The sequence below is a fragment of the Chelonoidis abingdonii genome, chromosome 11 (genome assembly GCF_003597395.2).
Source record: "Chelonoidis abingdonii isolate Lonesome George chromosome 11, CheloAbing_2.0, whole genome shotgun sequence".
In the NCBI taxonomy this organism is placed as follows: Eukaryota; Metazoa; Chordata; order Testudines; family Testudinidae; genus Chelonoidis; species Chelonoidis abingdonii.
The window spans coordinates 59,231,401-59,247,425 of record NC_133779.1 but is presented as its reverse complement, the minus strand read 5'-3'; the positions used below and the strand labels follow the sequence as shown (position 1 = coordinate 59,247,425).

The 16,025-nt window shown below is 58.2% G+C and overlaps 1 protein-coding gene across 1 annotated transcript; it reads right to left on the bottom strand.

Annotated features, from left to right (window-relative positions):
• Positions 1-8,725: 8,725 nt before the first annotated feature.
• On the bottom strand, positions 8,726-10,268 carry LOC116833667 (free fatty acid receptor 2-like). The gene has a single exon (XM_032795336.2). The coding sequence runs from the start codon at positions 10,263-10,265 to the stop codon at positions 9,270-9,272; it is 996 nt and encodes a 331-aa protein (XP_032651227.1). The 5' UTR covers positions 10,266-10,268; the 3' UTR covers positions 8,726-9,269.
• Positions 10,269-16,025: the final 5,757 nt, after the last annotated feature.

Here is a 16,025-nt window from a genome sequence, read left to right as displayed (position 1 = left end):
GGGCCACAAAACAGCGCCCAGTATTCCAGAGCTGGGATGGCAGGAGTCTGTGGGTCGGGACTGAGGGGCACCGGCAGAGCTGGGTTGGAGGGGGGACCCCAGAGCTCGGGCTGCGGGTCAGGATTGAGGGGCACCAGCAGAGCTGAGAGGTGGGGACCCCAGGGCTGGGATGGCAGGGGGCTGTGGGTCGGGACTGAGGGACACTGGCTGAGCTGGGGGAGCCCAGGGCTGGGCTGGTGGGGGGCTGTGGGTCAGGACTGAGGGACACTGGCAGAGCTGGGTTGGAGGGGGACCCCAGGGCTGGGATGGCAGGGGTCTGTGGGTCGGGACTGAGGGGCATCGGCAGAGCTGGGTTGGAGGGGGGATCCCAGGGCTGCGCTGGTGGGGGGTAGTGGGTCAGGGCTGAGGGGGGGACCCCAGGGCTGGGGCTGCCGGTCAGGATTTCTCCCTAGCTATTGTTATTAACTCCGCATCCCTGCCCGCTGCAGGCCTCTCTCTGTATTTACCATTTTAATACCCTTTCTATTACGCTCAATGACTTCCCCAATAAACCTCTGCCCCGACAATGGATCTAACCTTTGGAGCTGTGCCCAGCTCGGTGCTTCCTCTTTTCCCTGGTACCCTGGAGGATTAACCACACAACAACAACACACAATTGAGTCAATGGCAGCTGGCCCGGACCCGAGCAAAACCCACCGTACCCTGCCCCCACTAGGACTCAGAGCCGTCATTTGCACAGGCAAAGTGGGCGGTCAGACTGTACATTTCCAATTTCCTCCATGCTTTCCTTCCTTAACCATCTCAGCACTGAGACTCGGCCACCTCCGGGGCAGGGCAGCAGGGGAGCAGCTGCACGGGGATGGCTCGCCTGCTTCTGAGATGCGACCAGCTCTGGGGAGGGAGCAGCTGGGGAACAGCCTCATAATGACACCCCAACTATGCCCCCAGCACGGTGCCCCTGTGCCAGCCTTCCTCTGCAGCATGGGGTGCAGCTCCCCCTATACCAGCCTTCTTCTGCAGCGTGGGGTGCAGCTCCCCCTGTGCCAGCCTTCTTCTGCAGCGTGCGGCGCAGCTCGCCTGCTAAGCTCACCTGCACACATCTCCCCTAACCAATCCCCTGCAGTGGCTGGGGGCTCTGGCCTTGCAGGCATCTCCTGTTCTCTGCCTGGGGTAAGCGCCACTGTCTGGCCAGGTGCTGCAGGACGTTGCCCCAGCTGATCTAAGGAGCCTTGCGGGGTGGACCTGCCCGGGAGTCTGGTGCCAGGCTGGCACCGGACTGAGACCCAGCTCAGCACATGGGCATGACGCTGGCAGGTTCTCCCCGGGGTGGGCGGTGCTGTGGGCGGCTCAGTGTGGGTTTGATTTGCGCTGGGCCAGTGGCTGGCTCGGCTAGGATGTAACCTGGTTACTCCCCAGGCCAGGGACCCTGGCAACTCCAGACACCTGCCCTGACACATGTCCTCATCATCACGCCCAGTGGCTGGGTCCCCCTCTGTGTCTTGCCACGTGCAGCCTGCTGGCCGGTTTGTCTCCCTCATGCCCACTTGCAGGATCCTTTGCTAAGCACCGCCCTCACCTTTTGATTCAATATGGGGGGTGGCTGTTAACATTGTCACAAAGCCAGCCACACTCCAGCCCTCCTGCATGGGACAAACCGGAGAACTGCCCCCAATGACCCCAGCGCCAATCCATTAAAAACCCAGCCAACCCTGATCTAATCCCTCCACCGATGGAGAAGGCCCCAGGTCCCTCGGGAAATTGTTCCAGTGATTAATGACACTCGCTTGGACAGATGTCTACACTACACAATCAAAGCGACCCAACGTCAGCACACGGCCGCTGTGGGAATGACGTCGCTGTGTGTGTCTACGCTTGAGTCCCCGTGTCACTGGTGCGTGTCCACACCACGAGCGCCTGCACCGATTGTACCGTCACTGTGGCCCCTGAAAGCCAGCAACAGGCAACGTGAGCAACACAGCGTCTGCGCTGACACAGCGTCAACCGCTTCTCTGGCCTTTGTTATCGAAACCAGCCTTCAAAATCTCTCCCCCGGGGCTCCGTCTGGTGGCATCATAATTGCTTCACACATCCGAGCCTGCCCTCTGTTCCCCCCACCGTCCGAATAACCGCCACAGCCTGTTAAAATCTCCATCCATCACTGTCTGCGTCTAGACATCGCAGGTCAGAGCTCTCTGCTCCCATAGCCTTCACCATAGCGCTGATCGCCGGGGGAGGAGGGGAAACGCGCTGGGTTCCATGGCTGGATCGGGATGAGGGAAAGGTCAGCCTCGCGGGACCAGGCCAGACAGTTACTCCCAGCCGCTGTGGTTGGGATTTTCCCTGGAGTTTGAATGCAGGGAAATGTGTGTCAAATAATTTCAGAGCAGGAAACGCCCCCTCAAAGGTGCTTGTATCTCAGAGGGAACAAATGGAGGCAGGTTTTATGCACAGGTCATTTTTTCTGCCTTTTTTAGCTGCAGCTGTCAGAGTAGGAAAATGTGAGGCTGCCATGTGCCGGCCTGGTCCAGCTCTGCGTCCTGCCGTGTACCAGCCTGATCTGGCTCTGCATCCTGCCACGTGCCGTGTGCCAGCTGTGTCCTGCTCTGCATCCTGCCACGTGCTGTATGCCAGCCGTGTCCTGCTTTGCATCCTGCCACTTGCCATGTGCCGTCTGGGTCCCGCTCTGTCTCCTACCACATGCCGCCTGCCGGCCGGGTCCCACTCTGCGTCCTGCCATGTGCCATGTGCCGGACGGGTCCCGCTCTGTGTCCTGCCACGTGCAGCCTGCCAGCTGGATCCCACTCTGTGTCCTGCCATGTGCCACGTGCCAGCCGGGTCCTGCTCTGCATCCTGCCACGTGCAGCCTGCCGGCCGGATCCCATTCTGCGTCCTGCCACGTACCGGCCGGGTCCTGCTCCATGTCCTGCCATGTGCAGCCTGCAAGCTGGGTCCCACTCTGTGTCCTGCCACGTGCCAGCTGGGTCCCACTCTGCGTCCTGCCACGTGCTGTGTGCCAGCCAGTTATCCCCCTCACACCCACTTGCAGGATCGGTGGGCATGTGCCTCCCTTTAAATATGGGGGGGGGACTATTACCATTGTCACAGCACTTTTTTTGTGTCACAGGCAAAATGAACCCTTCCAGTGAGGCTTGTTTGGGGGGACGGGCCTGAACAGAGCCAGCCACATGCCAGCCTTCCTGCATGGCACAGGCCAGAGAACTGCCCCCAATAACCCCGGAGCCAACCTGGGAGAAACCCAGCCAATCCTGATCTAAACCCTGCGCTGATGGAGAAGGCCCCAGGCCCCTCGGGAAATGCTTCCAGTGATTAATGACTCTTGCCGGGACAGACGTCTACGCTACACAATCCAGGCAACCCAGTGTCGGCACACGGCTGCTGCGGGAGTGACATCGCTGTGTGTGTCTACGCTTGGATCCCTGTGTTGCCGATGCGCATCCGCACCAGGAGCACCAGCACTGATTGTACCGCGGGTGCTTGTAGTCTCAGAGAGGACAATCAGGCGGCAGGTTTTACGCATGAATCGGCCCTAACAGGGTCATTTTTTTCAACCGTCTTTGGCAGCAGCTGTGGGAGCAGCAGAATGTGAATCCTGATCCTTGCATGCCTTGTGCGAGCAGTGTGTGCCATGCTCGCGCGGTCCGTCCCCGTCCCAGCAGCCTCTAAGCTAATCTAGTGCTGAGGACACTGCCTAAGCCTGGTTGGCCTCTTTCTTTGCTCACAAAAAGACTTTTTACCAGCACTCACCCTCTAGCCGATGAGCGAGCAAAGCCCACGTCTTTCTATTTCCACCACAAAATCCAAGTTCCCTAAAGATAAAAATTCACAAATCTTTCCATTGATAACAACCAGAATTGGCAGCCAGTCGACCCCAGAGAAACGGCTTGAGACCGAGCCACACTTCCCTTTAAGGTTGTTGATGCTGTCTGTATTGACAGGTGACACTGATGGTTGAAGGTTTAATGATTAGAGTCAACTTTTGGAATCCCAACAGCTGGGTCATTAAAATTTAGTCATAGAACCATAGAATCAGAGAAGATCAGGGTTGGAAAAGACCTCAGGAGGTATCTAGTCCAACCCCCTGCTCAAAGCAGGACCAATCCCCAACTAAATCATCCCAGCCAGTTGCTTTGTCAAGCTTGATCTTAAAAACCTCTAAGGAAGGAGATTCCACCACCTCCCTAGGGAGCCCATTTCAGTGCTTCACCACCCTCCTGGTGAAAAAGTTTTTCCCAATATCCAACATAGACCTCCCCCACTGCAACTTCAGACCATTACTCATTGTTCTGTCATCTGCCACTGCTGAGAACAGCTGAGCTCCATCCTCTTCTTTGGAACCCCCGTCAGGTAGCTGAAAGCTGCTTTCAAATCCCCCCTCACTCTTCTCTTCTGCAGACTAAACAATCCCAGTTCCCTCAGCCTCGCCTCATAAGTCATGTGCCCCAGCCCCCTGATCATTTTTGTTGCGCTCCGCTGGACTCTTTCCAATTTGTCCACATCCTCCTTGTAGTGTGGGGTCCAAAACTGGACACAGTACTCCAGATGTGGCCTCACCAGTGCCAAAGAGAAGGGGATGATCACAATCTCCTGGCAATGCTCCTATGAATGCAACCCACTATGCCGTTAGCCTTCTAGGCAACAAGGGCACACTGCTGACTCATATTCAGCTTCTCATCCACTGTAATCCCCAGGTCCTTCTCTGCAGAACTGCTGCTTAGCCAGTCGGTCCCCAGCCTATAGCGGTGCATGGGATTCTTCCTTGTTCCCTGAACTTGTCCTTGTTGAACCTCATCAGATTTCTTTTGGCCCAAACCTCCAACCCCCATTGTCTGATCCCCTCGTCATTTCCTGCAACTCTGAACATTGAAATGGATGAAAACTGGGGGTGACGGAAACACTGAAGCTGAAAAGTGGAGATTATCTGTGGAATTTATTTTAAAAACATCAAATCGAAAGGCCGCGGGGGCGTCGGGGCCCCTTGCAGCAGTGGAGCAATTGCTGAAAAGCAAACGGCCCCGGGGAAAACCATGTCAGGGGATTGCAGCTGCGATGCCCTCACTGACCTTTGGCCTGGCTGCTCCGTAACAGCCGGACTCATCCAGGTGGTGAATATCGGCTAACCCCCACACTCCCCCTCCCCCACAAAAGGAGACACACGAGGGTGTAGGATCTTGAGAATTTCCGTGGATTCCCGCCACCCCTGGCCTGCCCACCGCTGGCTTTTGGTTTCCTTCTGGTGCCCGGTCCCTCAGGGATACTTGGGGCCCCCGGCATGGCTGGGCCATTACCTAGTTACCCCGCCCAGTGCCAAGTACCCTGTAACCCAGCAACCTGTCGCTGGGTGTTGGCTCCAGTGCACCTGTGTCCCCACGAACGCCCCTACCCCCGGCCACCTTCTGCCACTGCATCCTCGGAATAGTCAGGGTGGGACTGTCCGCTCCAGGCTCTGGTCCCCCACATCCCTGTGGGGCTCAGGTGTGAGGTGCTGGTGCCCTCTGGTGGGCACATCGAATACTGCACCGGCTTTTTTCCAAGACTGTAAGGAATCTGGAGTAAAGGGGGGTTTGGTGCTCCAAAGGGGGGGACGGTCAGGGGCAGGAGGGGACACGAGGTGGGGTGGGGGTCCCTGGCAGACTGAGGTCTGCCCATGGACTGCAGGCGCTGCATAGCTAGGCCAGAGAGCGTCTTCACAGGGCCTGTCCTTGTGCCGTGCTTAGGGGACGGCTCCGGGACTTGTTGGGAAAAGCAGACGGTGCCAGAGCTGAGTGATGCCTTCCAAGGAGCTCCCGACCTCTCCTCTCCCCCACAGCCCCCATGCCTTGCAGGCCCCTTTCCCAGGCTCCCAGGTCCTGCCTCAGCTGCCACAGCCTAGTCCAGACACACAGCTCTGCCAGTGCCCCTCACTCCCGACCTGCAGCCCCCTGCAAGCCCAGCCCTGGGCTCCCCACAGCTCTGCCAGTGCCCCTCACTCCTGACCTACAGCCCCTGCCGGCCTACCCCTGGGCTCCCTGTCCCCCCCACAAGCTCTGCCGGTGCCTCTCACTCCTGACCCCCTCACTCCCGATCCACAGTCCCCTGCAAGCCCAGCCCTGGGCTCTCCCCCTGCCCAAAGCTCTGCCAGTGCCCCTCATTCCCAACCTGCAGCCCCCCACATCCCTCCACAGCTCTGCTGCGGCCTATGTAAGTGAAGGATGGGACGCTCGCTCTGGGCCAGCCCTGTGGCTTGTGGAGAAATCACTCTGACACGGACGCGAGTGTCCATCAGTCTTGCTATCAGCCCTTAGCCCACCAGATGGCCCTGGAGATTAAGGGCTGTGCACAGAAGTGCAGGGTAGAAACCCTCAGCTGCAGACACAGGCAGATTATAGCACTGCCTGGGGCATCAGGGCCAGCCCGGACTGCCAGGGGAGAGCCCTCACCCTGCCCCCTGCAGCACAGCGCCCCCTAGTGCCACCCTGGGGCATTGGGGCAGTCCGGACTGCCAGGGGAGAGCCCCCCACCCCCTGCAGCACAGCCTCCCCTAGCGCCGCCCTGGGGCACCAGGGCCAGCCCTGCCTGCTAGGGGAGAGTATCCCCCCCCCCCCCTCCCGGCAGCACAGCGCCCCCTAGCGCCGCCCTGGCGCACCGGGGCCAGCCCTGCCTGCTGGGGGAGAGTATCCCCACCCCGCTCCCTGCAGCACAGCGCCCCCTAGTGCCACCCTGGGGCATTGGGCCAGCCCGGACTGCCAGGGGAGAGCCCCCACCCCGCCCCCTGCAGCACAGCGCCCCCTAGCGCTGCCCTGGGGTGGGCAGTGAGTTCACCCTGCTAAGCGCACACACTGTTCCATACGGCTGTTGTGGTGTGTGAATGTCTAATGGGTGTGTTACTGTGCTGAGATTGTGTGCAGCTGTGTGGGTGGGATGGGGGGAGGGGGTAAGGGAATGTACCTGCTGCCCCCTGCTGGAGGGGACGAGCCCTGCGCACGTGTGTATGAACAGACACACCTCCCTCCCCCGCCCCCACAGCTCCCCTCCCTGCTGCCCAGGGGCGTCTCTAGGCATTTTGCTGCCCCAAGCACGGGAGGCAGGTTGTGGGACCAGCTTGGCGTGCTGGGGCCTGGAGCCGCCCTGCTGCTGTCCATGTGTGTGAGGGGTTGGGAGCCCCTGTGTGTGTGTGTGTATGGGGGGGGTCGCAATGCAGCATGGAGGAGGGGCGCTCCCTGTGCGTGTCTGCACCACTCTCGTTTGTTTATCTGCTAACAGCTGCTCTGGGGAGCTCGCTGTGCAATGAGGTTTGCTGGGCCTCAGCCCCATTAGGAGCAGGAGCCAACCTGCACCCAGCTTCTCCCCATCCCCACCCGCTGACCCCTCCAAGGAGCTGGACACGGTGACTGAGCCCAGGAGAGGGGACTGCACATCTGTTTACAGGGGACTGTATGGTGGGGGCTTCTGCTCTGGGGAAGTCCCGGGGGTGGGGGGTGAGCTCCATGGCAGCGTCCCATGGCCTGGGACCTGGTGGTTCCTCCAGCTGCCCACGCGAGATCCCCTGGCAGCCCCAGGCCCTGCTCAGCCCAGTTATCCATTAACCCCGGTTAATATCGGCGCCAGGGAGAGACTGTTTGTTTATATGCGGTGCCAGATTCACGCCCTGCAGTTAATTAAAAGTCGACAGACACAATGTGCTTGTGTTCTACTTCCTAGCCCTGGTCCCCTCCCATGGATAGAACCCAGGAGTCCTGGCGCCCAGCACCCTCCCAGCTCTAACCCATAGACCACACTCCCCTCCCAGAACTGGTTATAGAACCAAGTGTCCGAAGCCTCTGTTTGCTAGAAGCTGGGAATGGGCGACGGGATGGATCACTTGATGATTCCCTGTTCTGTTCATTCCCTCTGGGGCACCTGGCATTGGCCACTGTCAGAAGACAGGACACTGGGCTAGATGGACCTTTAGTGTCACCCAGTCTGGCGGTTCTTATGTTCTTGTGAGTCCTGGCTCCCAGCCCTGCTGACTCCAACCCACTAGACCACAAGAAAAATTAGAAAATAATCACTATTGGATAATAAATCAATAACTTTATTTCATACGTAGCTAAAGCCACTGCCCCTGGGGGGTGCCAGATCCACCAGCAAAGGGAGGAGATGCAGGACCTTGCGTGAGGGAGATCTCAGCTCTATGTCCAGACCTGGAACAGACCTGCATGGACCAGTGTCCATTGTACTGGTGCCTGCTAATCACCCATCCCCCACCAGCAGCATACTTGGAGGATAACAGCTCTATTACTGCTGCAAAAGGTACTCTGCCTTTAGCTCACGTGAGCCATTCACTGTGGTGCTGGAAGTCCTGCTTTCTAATCCTGCTCAGTAAAAGCCTTCCCACGACTGTTTGCATAAATCTCCTTGCTTTGATAATGAAGGTCCAGAGTCCAAATCCTTCCCATCTACACTGCCGCCAACACACGGCATTTCTCCTTTAGCTCAAGCAGTAGCGAGCTGGGCTGCAGCCTCTTGCGTTCCAGTCCCACTGAGGCAGTAACATTTCCACAGAGGCCAACATCCACTAATACTAGTGGTGAAGGACGAGGAGCTCTCCATCGCGCAACAAGGGCAAACTCGGGGCCCACGGGCCCCTCACGGAGCCTGGTCCTTGTTCATCTGCCACTAAATGATTCCCCTGAAATGGGACAAGCTCAGCCCCCACTTGGTTCCCCCCTTGGTTGTTCCAAACCCATAATAACTTGTTTGCCCGTTAGCCCAACCGTGGAGAAGGAAAGACCAGGAGTGAGTGGAGGGCGCCGGGGGACCCTCCAGCTGAAATCGGTCTATGTTTCACTTGTGAGCCAGCAGCGACAAAGGAAGGCCTTTGACGCCATGATGACCCTGACACTGAGAGAGGCCGGATCCTTGAGGAAGTTGGGACACTCGCTCCAAAGCTGAAGTAAGCCAAAGTCCAGTGGGAGCTTGGTCAACTGCTTAGTTGTGGCCTCGCAGCGGCATAGGAAGGCCCTTGACACCATGGCAACCCCAACTTCAGGTCAACCAAAGCCCTCTGGAGCCAAGTTTGGCCAATCACATAGAAGCTCAAGTAGGTCAAAGCCTTGTGGAAGTTGGGCACCAACTCCAAGCCCTGCCACATGCTACTGTCTACTCTCAGGAGGTGCAGGGAAGGACAGAAGATGCCATCCCTGGCTGAAGTGCAGGATCTCTTTCTCCTGCAATGCACAGGACAATGAAGGCTCTGAGGAGGAAACAGAGAGTTGGTGTCACCCTGGGACTCAAGTCGTTGACACCTCAGCCTCGTCCCCACTGGCCGCCTCCACCTCTCTGCCCCCTTCCCCGCAGCAAGTCAAGCAGGGGAGATGGCACCGGGCCATGAAGGCGCTGAGTTTGTGCCACAGGCCGGCCAGGCACTTGGTGAAGGCCCGTTGGACAGCAGTGGAGGAGAAGTAGAAGATGGCGGGGTCCAAGGCTGCGTTGAGGGTGCTGAGGAGAAGAACGTACACTCTCCAGGAGGGGCTCTTGTTCTGGACAAAGCCCACCACATGGGACAAGTTGTAGGGAGCGAAGCAGACTATGAAGTTGCACAAGGTGGCCACGACAAGGCCCACGGCCCGCTGCTTCCTCCGGGCCGGGATGTTGGGCAGGGCCACCAGGATGCGGACGAAGCTGACGTAGCAGAAGATGGTGACGGTGAAGGGAAGGCAGAAGAGGACCAGGAAGAGCTCCAGCCGGACAGGGAGCAGGCTCTGGAGCTGTGTAGGGGAGAAATCTTTGTAGCAGTGGGATGCATTGTTGAAGGGTGCAGTCCTGTTCTGGCTCTGGTCTTGGTATTGGACAATGTAGACAATGCTGCAGTGGGCACAGCCCACCACCCAGAAGACCACGGAGGCAGCCGTGGCATAGGCTGGCCGGCGCCAGAGCTTGTACTTGATGGGAAAGGCCACGCCCAAGTAGCGCTCAATGCTGACGGCCATGAGGAAGAGGCAGCTGATGTAGACGCTACTGTAGAAGAAGAAGCTGGTGAGTGGGCAGAGGAAAGCGGGCAAGGTCCACGCCCTATCTGAGATGGCCTCCACCATCCTGAAGGGCAGGAAGATGAGGAGGGAGAGGTCGGATATGGTGAGGTTGAGGAGAAGGATGTCGACGGGGGTGGGTTTCTGGCGGACCTTCACCAGGAAGGTGTAGAAGGCCAGGAGGTTGGACGGGAGGCCGATCAGGAAGGTGAAGATGTAGATGGTGAGAACCGCCGGGGTGCAAATGGTCGCGCTCATCGTCTTGGCTTCTACAAAGGACAAAAGGCTTGTCAGCTGCTGAAGGAACCCAGGGGTCCTTGCTCCCAGACCCTGCTGCTCCAACCCCCTTGATCCCACTCCCCTGCTAGGCCTGGGGATGGAACCCAGGGGTCCTGGCTCCTAGTCCCTCCTTACCTGTAGCCATGCGAGCAAGCTCAGGGCTCCTGGTGCATTAGCTGACAGTAGACATGAGGCTGGAATTTATGTAGCCGGCTCATATTTATTTAGCTCAGTTTCCTGTTTAGCCCGGGGCAGACGCAGGGGGGGCCAGCGCCGGAGAGATCGGCTGGTCTGGGATGCACGAGATCGCGTGAGCAAACACACAGGGATGGGATGGGGGGAAGGAGGGGGCAAGCGGGCAGCTCGGAGGACAGGGAAGTGGCTGTTCCTCAGGAGGAAATTTTCATAAATATTATCAAATGTGCGGTCTAGTGACCAGGCAGGGGGGATGGGCGCCAGGACTCCTGGGTTCTCTCCCTGGTTCTGAGGAGTGATTTTGTGGTTAAAATAGGGGATAAGGAGTCAATGCACAGTAGAACTACGAAATGCAACCCAGGATTCTTGAGCTTTCAGCTCCACACAACCCACTAGACTCCACTCTCTGCCCAGAACCAGGGAGAGAACCCAGGAGTCCTGGCTTCCCCCTCCAGCCGCTGAGCCATCCCAGTGACTCTGAAGACCAGCCCGCCAGTTTTCCCAGGGGCCAGGGCAGGGCTGCCGGGGGGCAAGTGGGGCAATTTTCCCCAGGCCCCGCAGGGGCCCCCACGAGAGTTTTTTGGGGCCCCTGGAGCGAGGTCCTTCACTTGTTGCAGGGCCCCGGAAAACTCTCGTGGGGCCCGGGGCCCCAGATCTTCTTCTGCTCTGGGTCTTTGGCTGCAATTTGGCGGCGGGGAGGGTCCTTCCGCCCCAGGACCCGCTGCCGAAGTGCCGGGAAAGACACCAGGCCCCCTGAATCCTCTGGGCAGCCCTGGGCCAGGGCGTCCTGCACCCGTGCTTCAGACAGGCTGTGGGTGCCCTCATGCCAAGCTGCGATGGGCCCCTCCTTCCCTGGGGTTCACATAGCTCTACTCCCACCTTCTACCTGTGGGGATCGATCATTAAAAAGCTTCATTAAGGAGAAGTTAATAAACCCCCTGTAAAGTAAACCATTGCTTGGGCTCAGCCAGTCCTTCTGCTGTCTGCAATCACTGCTTCTAGATCCCTTACCAAAGGCTGGGGGAGGTGTCTAGTGGGCTGGGAGCCAGGACTCCTGGGTTCTAGCCCCAGCTCTGGGAGGGGAGTGGGGTCTAATGGGTTACAGCAGGGGTCAGGGGTGCTGAAAGCCAGGACTCCTGGGTTCTGGATGGATAGGGTACATGGGTATAGATGAAAAGACAGCAGAGCTATCCCACCCATGCCCCTCTATATCCATCTTTCTCCATATGCACCCTGTATCTAGCTGTCCAGTCTCATAGACCCCTGTCCATGTCTCTTAACAGCTGTCTGTCCATCCATCCCCCTGCCTTTCTCTTGCTCCCTATTGTCCACAGCCCTGTACTGCACTCGCTTGCCCCAGCTCTATGCAAGAGGCATCAGGCTAAGCCACAGGTTTGAATCCCAGGTCGGCTGGTTCCCACAACCTGCCAGCTCCCTACTCTTTGCTCGAGTTGGATCTGTCACGGCAGGGTGGGATTGCTGGTCATTCCACCCACAGATGCCCAAGAGGGCTAAATCGCTCGGAGCTCAGCTGTGTAAACAGAGTCTCTGCTTTGAATAGAAATACCCTCCATCACACACTGCTGTCATTTTAGCATCTCATAAAATCAGGTGCTGGGCTGGTCTGACCTGCATCAATCCTGCTACACAGCTTGGCCAGCTTATTTTCACTCTTTGGGGTAATCCTGCGGAGCCAGGACTCCTGGGTTCTATCCACAGCTCTGGGAGGGGAGTGGGATCTAATGGGTTACAGCAGGGGTCTGAGAGCCAGGACTCCTGGGTTCTCTCCCCAGCTCTGGGAGGGGAGTGGGGTCTAGTGGTTAGAGCTGGGGGGGGCGGGTGTCTCGGAGCCAGGACTCTTAGATTCCATCCCCAGCTCTGGGAGAGGAGTCAGGTCTAGTGGTTAGAGCTGGGGGTCTTGCAGTCAGGACTCTTAGGTTCTATCCCCAGATCTGGGAGGGCTGTGGGTTCTAGTAGTCAGAGCAGGAGGCTGGGAGCCAGGACTCTTGGGTTCTTGGAATTGGGGTGGGTGTATGTGCCAGCCAGCACTTCTCTCCTTGTCATGCCCTCCTGCAGTTCCTTTCTGTCCTTCCACTTTCTGTTATCAGACAGAAACCCACTTCTGCTCCTGGCCTGGCTGGCTGCTCAGATGTGGTGGCATGACGTGGAACCGTGAGATCAGACCCATTGTCAGGTTCCAAGAGTCGTTGGTAATGGAGCCGCTGCCCGGGGGAGGGGGAGGAATTGTCCCCTCCAGTCTCTTCCTCCTAGAGAGGGACCCATTTTGTGGGGGATGGAATGACCACGCCCCACATCCTGACTGGCACCTCCCCATCCCAGTGCTGGATACCCACCCGTACATGGACTGTTGTGTTCTTCTGTCTCAGGGTTCCCCTCTCCCTGTGCCCACCTTGCGATTACTCAGCTGAGCTAGACAAATTTCCATCCCCCGCTGCCCACGTCGCTCAGCCCTGATCGCTCGAAGGTGGACGAGCGCATGGCCAAATTAGGTCACAAACCTTCACCCCCATTTTACAGCTTGAAGAACAGAGTCAGAGCAGGGAAAGGGGCTGGCCACGCTGGGGAAAGATCCCAGGAGTCCTGGCTCCCCCCCAGCCCCTGCCTCTAACCACTAGACCCCACTCCCCTCCCAGAACCGGGGCTAGAACCCAGGGGTCAGCTGAGGCAGCCTCTTCCCTTTTACTTAGTTGCTTGTTTGTTTCCTTTTAATTTCACAAAAACAAAACAAAACTTTGCCCAGAGGCCTGGGCATGACTGGTAAAGGGAAACACACACTGGTCAGGACTGGGAAGAGAACCCAGGAGCCCTGTCCCTGACTTTAACCACTAGACCCCACTCTCTGTCCAGAGCCAGTGATAGAACCCAGGACTCCCAACTCCCCATTTCCCCCTGCTCTAACCACTAGACCCCACTCCCCTCCTTACAAGCCCAGACCCAGACAGCTAGAGAGCCCAGCCTCACCTCCTTTCCAGCAGTCAGTGCGCTGAGAGCCTGCAGAAGGGCTGGAACCCAGGTGTCCAGGCTGGGAGCCACCCCAAGTGGTGTGTCAGGGACGAGCTGGTCTCCTGTGTCCCTGCTGGGGAGTGAGCTTCCTGTACCCAGGCAGCTGGTTATGTTGTGTCCGTGGCTGAGTACCAGGAAACCCCACTGGTCCCTCTCCTCGGAAATCCACGCAGAAAGGATGAGAGATGCAATCGTTACTTCCTCGTGCGAGATATGAACCAGCACGTCCTCAAGGGAGTCTGAGCATCCCCTCCTACCAGTCAGCTACTGCATCCTGCTGGGGGTGAGGCCCCGTGGGTTCTAGTCCCGGCTCAGGCAGGGGAGTGGGGTCTGGTAGTTAGAGCAGTGAAGGGCTGGAAGCCAGAACTCCCAGGCTCTGGAAGAGGAGTGAGGTCTGGTGGTTCTACCACAGGGCACAGAGGAAACGCTGCGTTGGATTTATGGTTCTTTGATTTCCCGGGCTGCAGCATTTTTCAGAAACGCGATATTAAATAAACAAACAAATCCAAGTTCATATTTCTTCGCTCGGGCTCCGGGGCACATAAAAACCCTGCACAGAGCACTGAGACACAAACAGTGGCCACAGCTGAGCGGGAGGGAATCCTGACTGACTGCTAAAGACAGAGGCAATGGGGCCAGATCCCAGCTGGGGGTCAGTAATCTGTCGTTCCATAGCCAGGATACCAGAGGCGACGGGTCCCCAGGGGCCATCGGGGTAGCATTGCAGAGGAGGGGACACTGACATCGACGGGCCAATGATGGGAAAATGGTGAGATGTCCCAAGGCTTTACAAGCTGCCCCAAAGCATCCTGGCCAAGATAGCCAGGGTGAGGGGTTGGGGTCCCCAGCCTGAGCCTTCCACGCCCAGGGCCTTGCTTTGGGGAGGGATGAATCAGCTCCAGGAATGCAGACCCTCACCTCAGACTCGTGCGGGGCTCTGGGTCCAGCGTCCTGTCCCTCCCCCACGGTGGAGCTGCATCAGTCACTATTTGCATTGTTCTGATAGCATCGGTGCTGTGAGACAAAGGTGACGTCCCGGGCGCCCGTCCTCCTGGCGTGTGCACAGACGGACAGATGGATGTTCATGTGGGAGGGCCACGGGCTGGCTCACCTGTCCTTCCAGGGGTGAGACGGGTTTCAGATGGGGGCGTTTCTCACTGCAGGGTCCATGCTTGGCATCTATGGACCCATCCTGTGCTCTTTTGCCATGATAGCCCTTGGCCCAGAAGTCCTGGATCCCAGTCCCCTGCTCTCACCACTAGACCCCACTCCCCTCCCAGACCCAGAAAGAGAACCCAGGAGTCCTGGCTCCCAGCCTTCCCCCCTGCTCTAACCACTAGACAAGCTGTTCTCAGTTCATTTTAATGAGGTTGCCAGGGCCAGTGTTAGACTCACTGGGGCCCATAGGAGGAAGCCTGAGCCCTGGCCAGAGACCTGGCAACCGCCTGCTGACAACAAAAAGTAAGGACATGACTCCAGTGCCCTGGCTTCACTATTGAGTAACACAGGGCATTGGGGGCATTTGTTAACTACTGAGTAATACAGAGCACTGGGATCATTTAGTTATTTTTGTTGTCAGAAGGATGTTGTGGTGCAATAAATTTTGAGAATCTCTGTCCTGCTCCCCACCCAGAGCTGCGGAGAGAATCCAGGAGTCCTGGCTCCCAGCATCCTTGCTATGACCACTAGACCCTACTCCCCTCCCACAGATGCAAAGAGAATGCAGGAGTCCTGGCTCTCAGCCCCACCCCACCCCCCAGCAGCTCCAACCAATAGACCCCAAGCAGAGGAGCCAAATCCTGCCTGCCTCATGGTGGTCAGTTGCCCCATTAGCTGCAGGGAAGTTAGTCTGGGCGGGTTCTGCCCCTGGCGAGACAGGAGGAAATGGATGCCCACACCAGCTGCCAGAGCTCATGCTGCACCCAGTGTAGGGACTCTGTGGTCAGGGCTGATATGGGGCCTTTGTACAACCCTCAGCACCCAGACCTCTGGAAAATCAAACGGCGCTACAAGCTTCTGCCCACAACATTTCCACAGATTTCCCCTCGGGGGCGCTGGGCCAGATCCGGCCCCAGGGCAAGGACTGGCTGGCTCTGGGGAGTGGGGAATCATGAGGGTTGGAGTGGGGAGCATTTAACCAGCTGGTGTCAGAGGGAGGGGTAACCCTGAGAGCCTCCTCTTTTCCTCTTGCCTAGCCCAGCTCCCAGCCCCACCTGCTCTAAAGCATTAGGCCTCAGTCTTCTCCCGAAGCTGGGGGTAGAACCCAGGAGTCCTGGCTCCCAGCCCCTCTGCAACAACCCACTAGGCCCAACTCCCAGTAGAACCCAGCAGTCCTGAGTCCCGGCCTCTCATGGCTCTTCCCGCCTTCGCCATGACCCCAGGGGGCTGGGGTGGGTGCCCAGTGCCCCGCTGGTGGCCGTGACATGGAGGCAAGGCAGCCCCGCTGGGGGACATAGCGGGGGCTACACACAAGGATCCCAAAGCTGAGCTCGCCATGGCCCCCCTTCCCTTGCCCAGTTC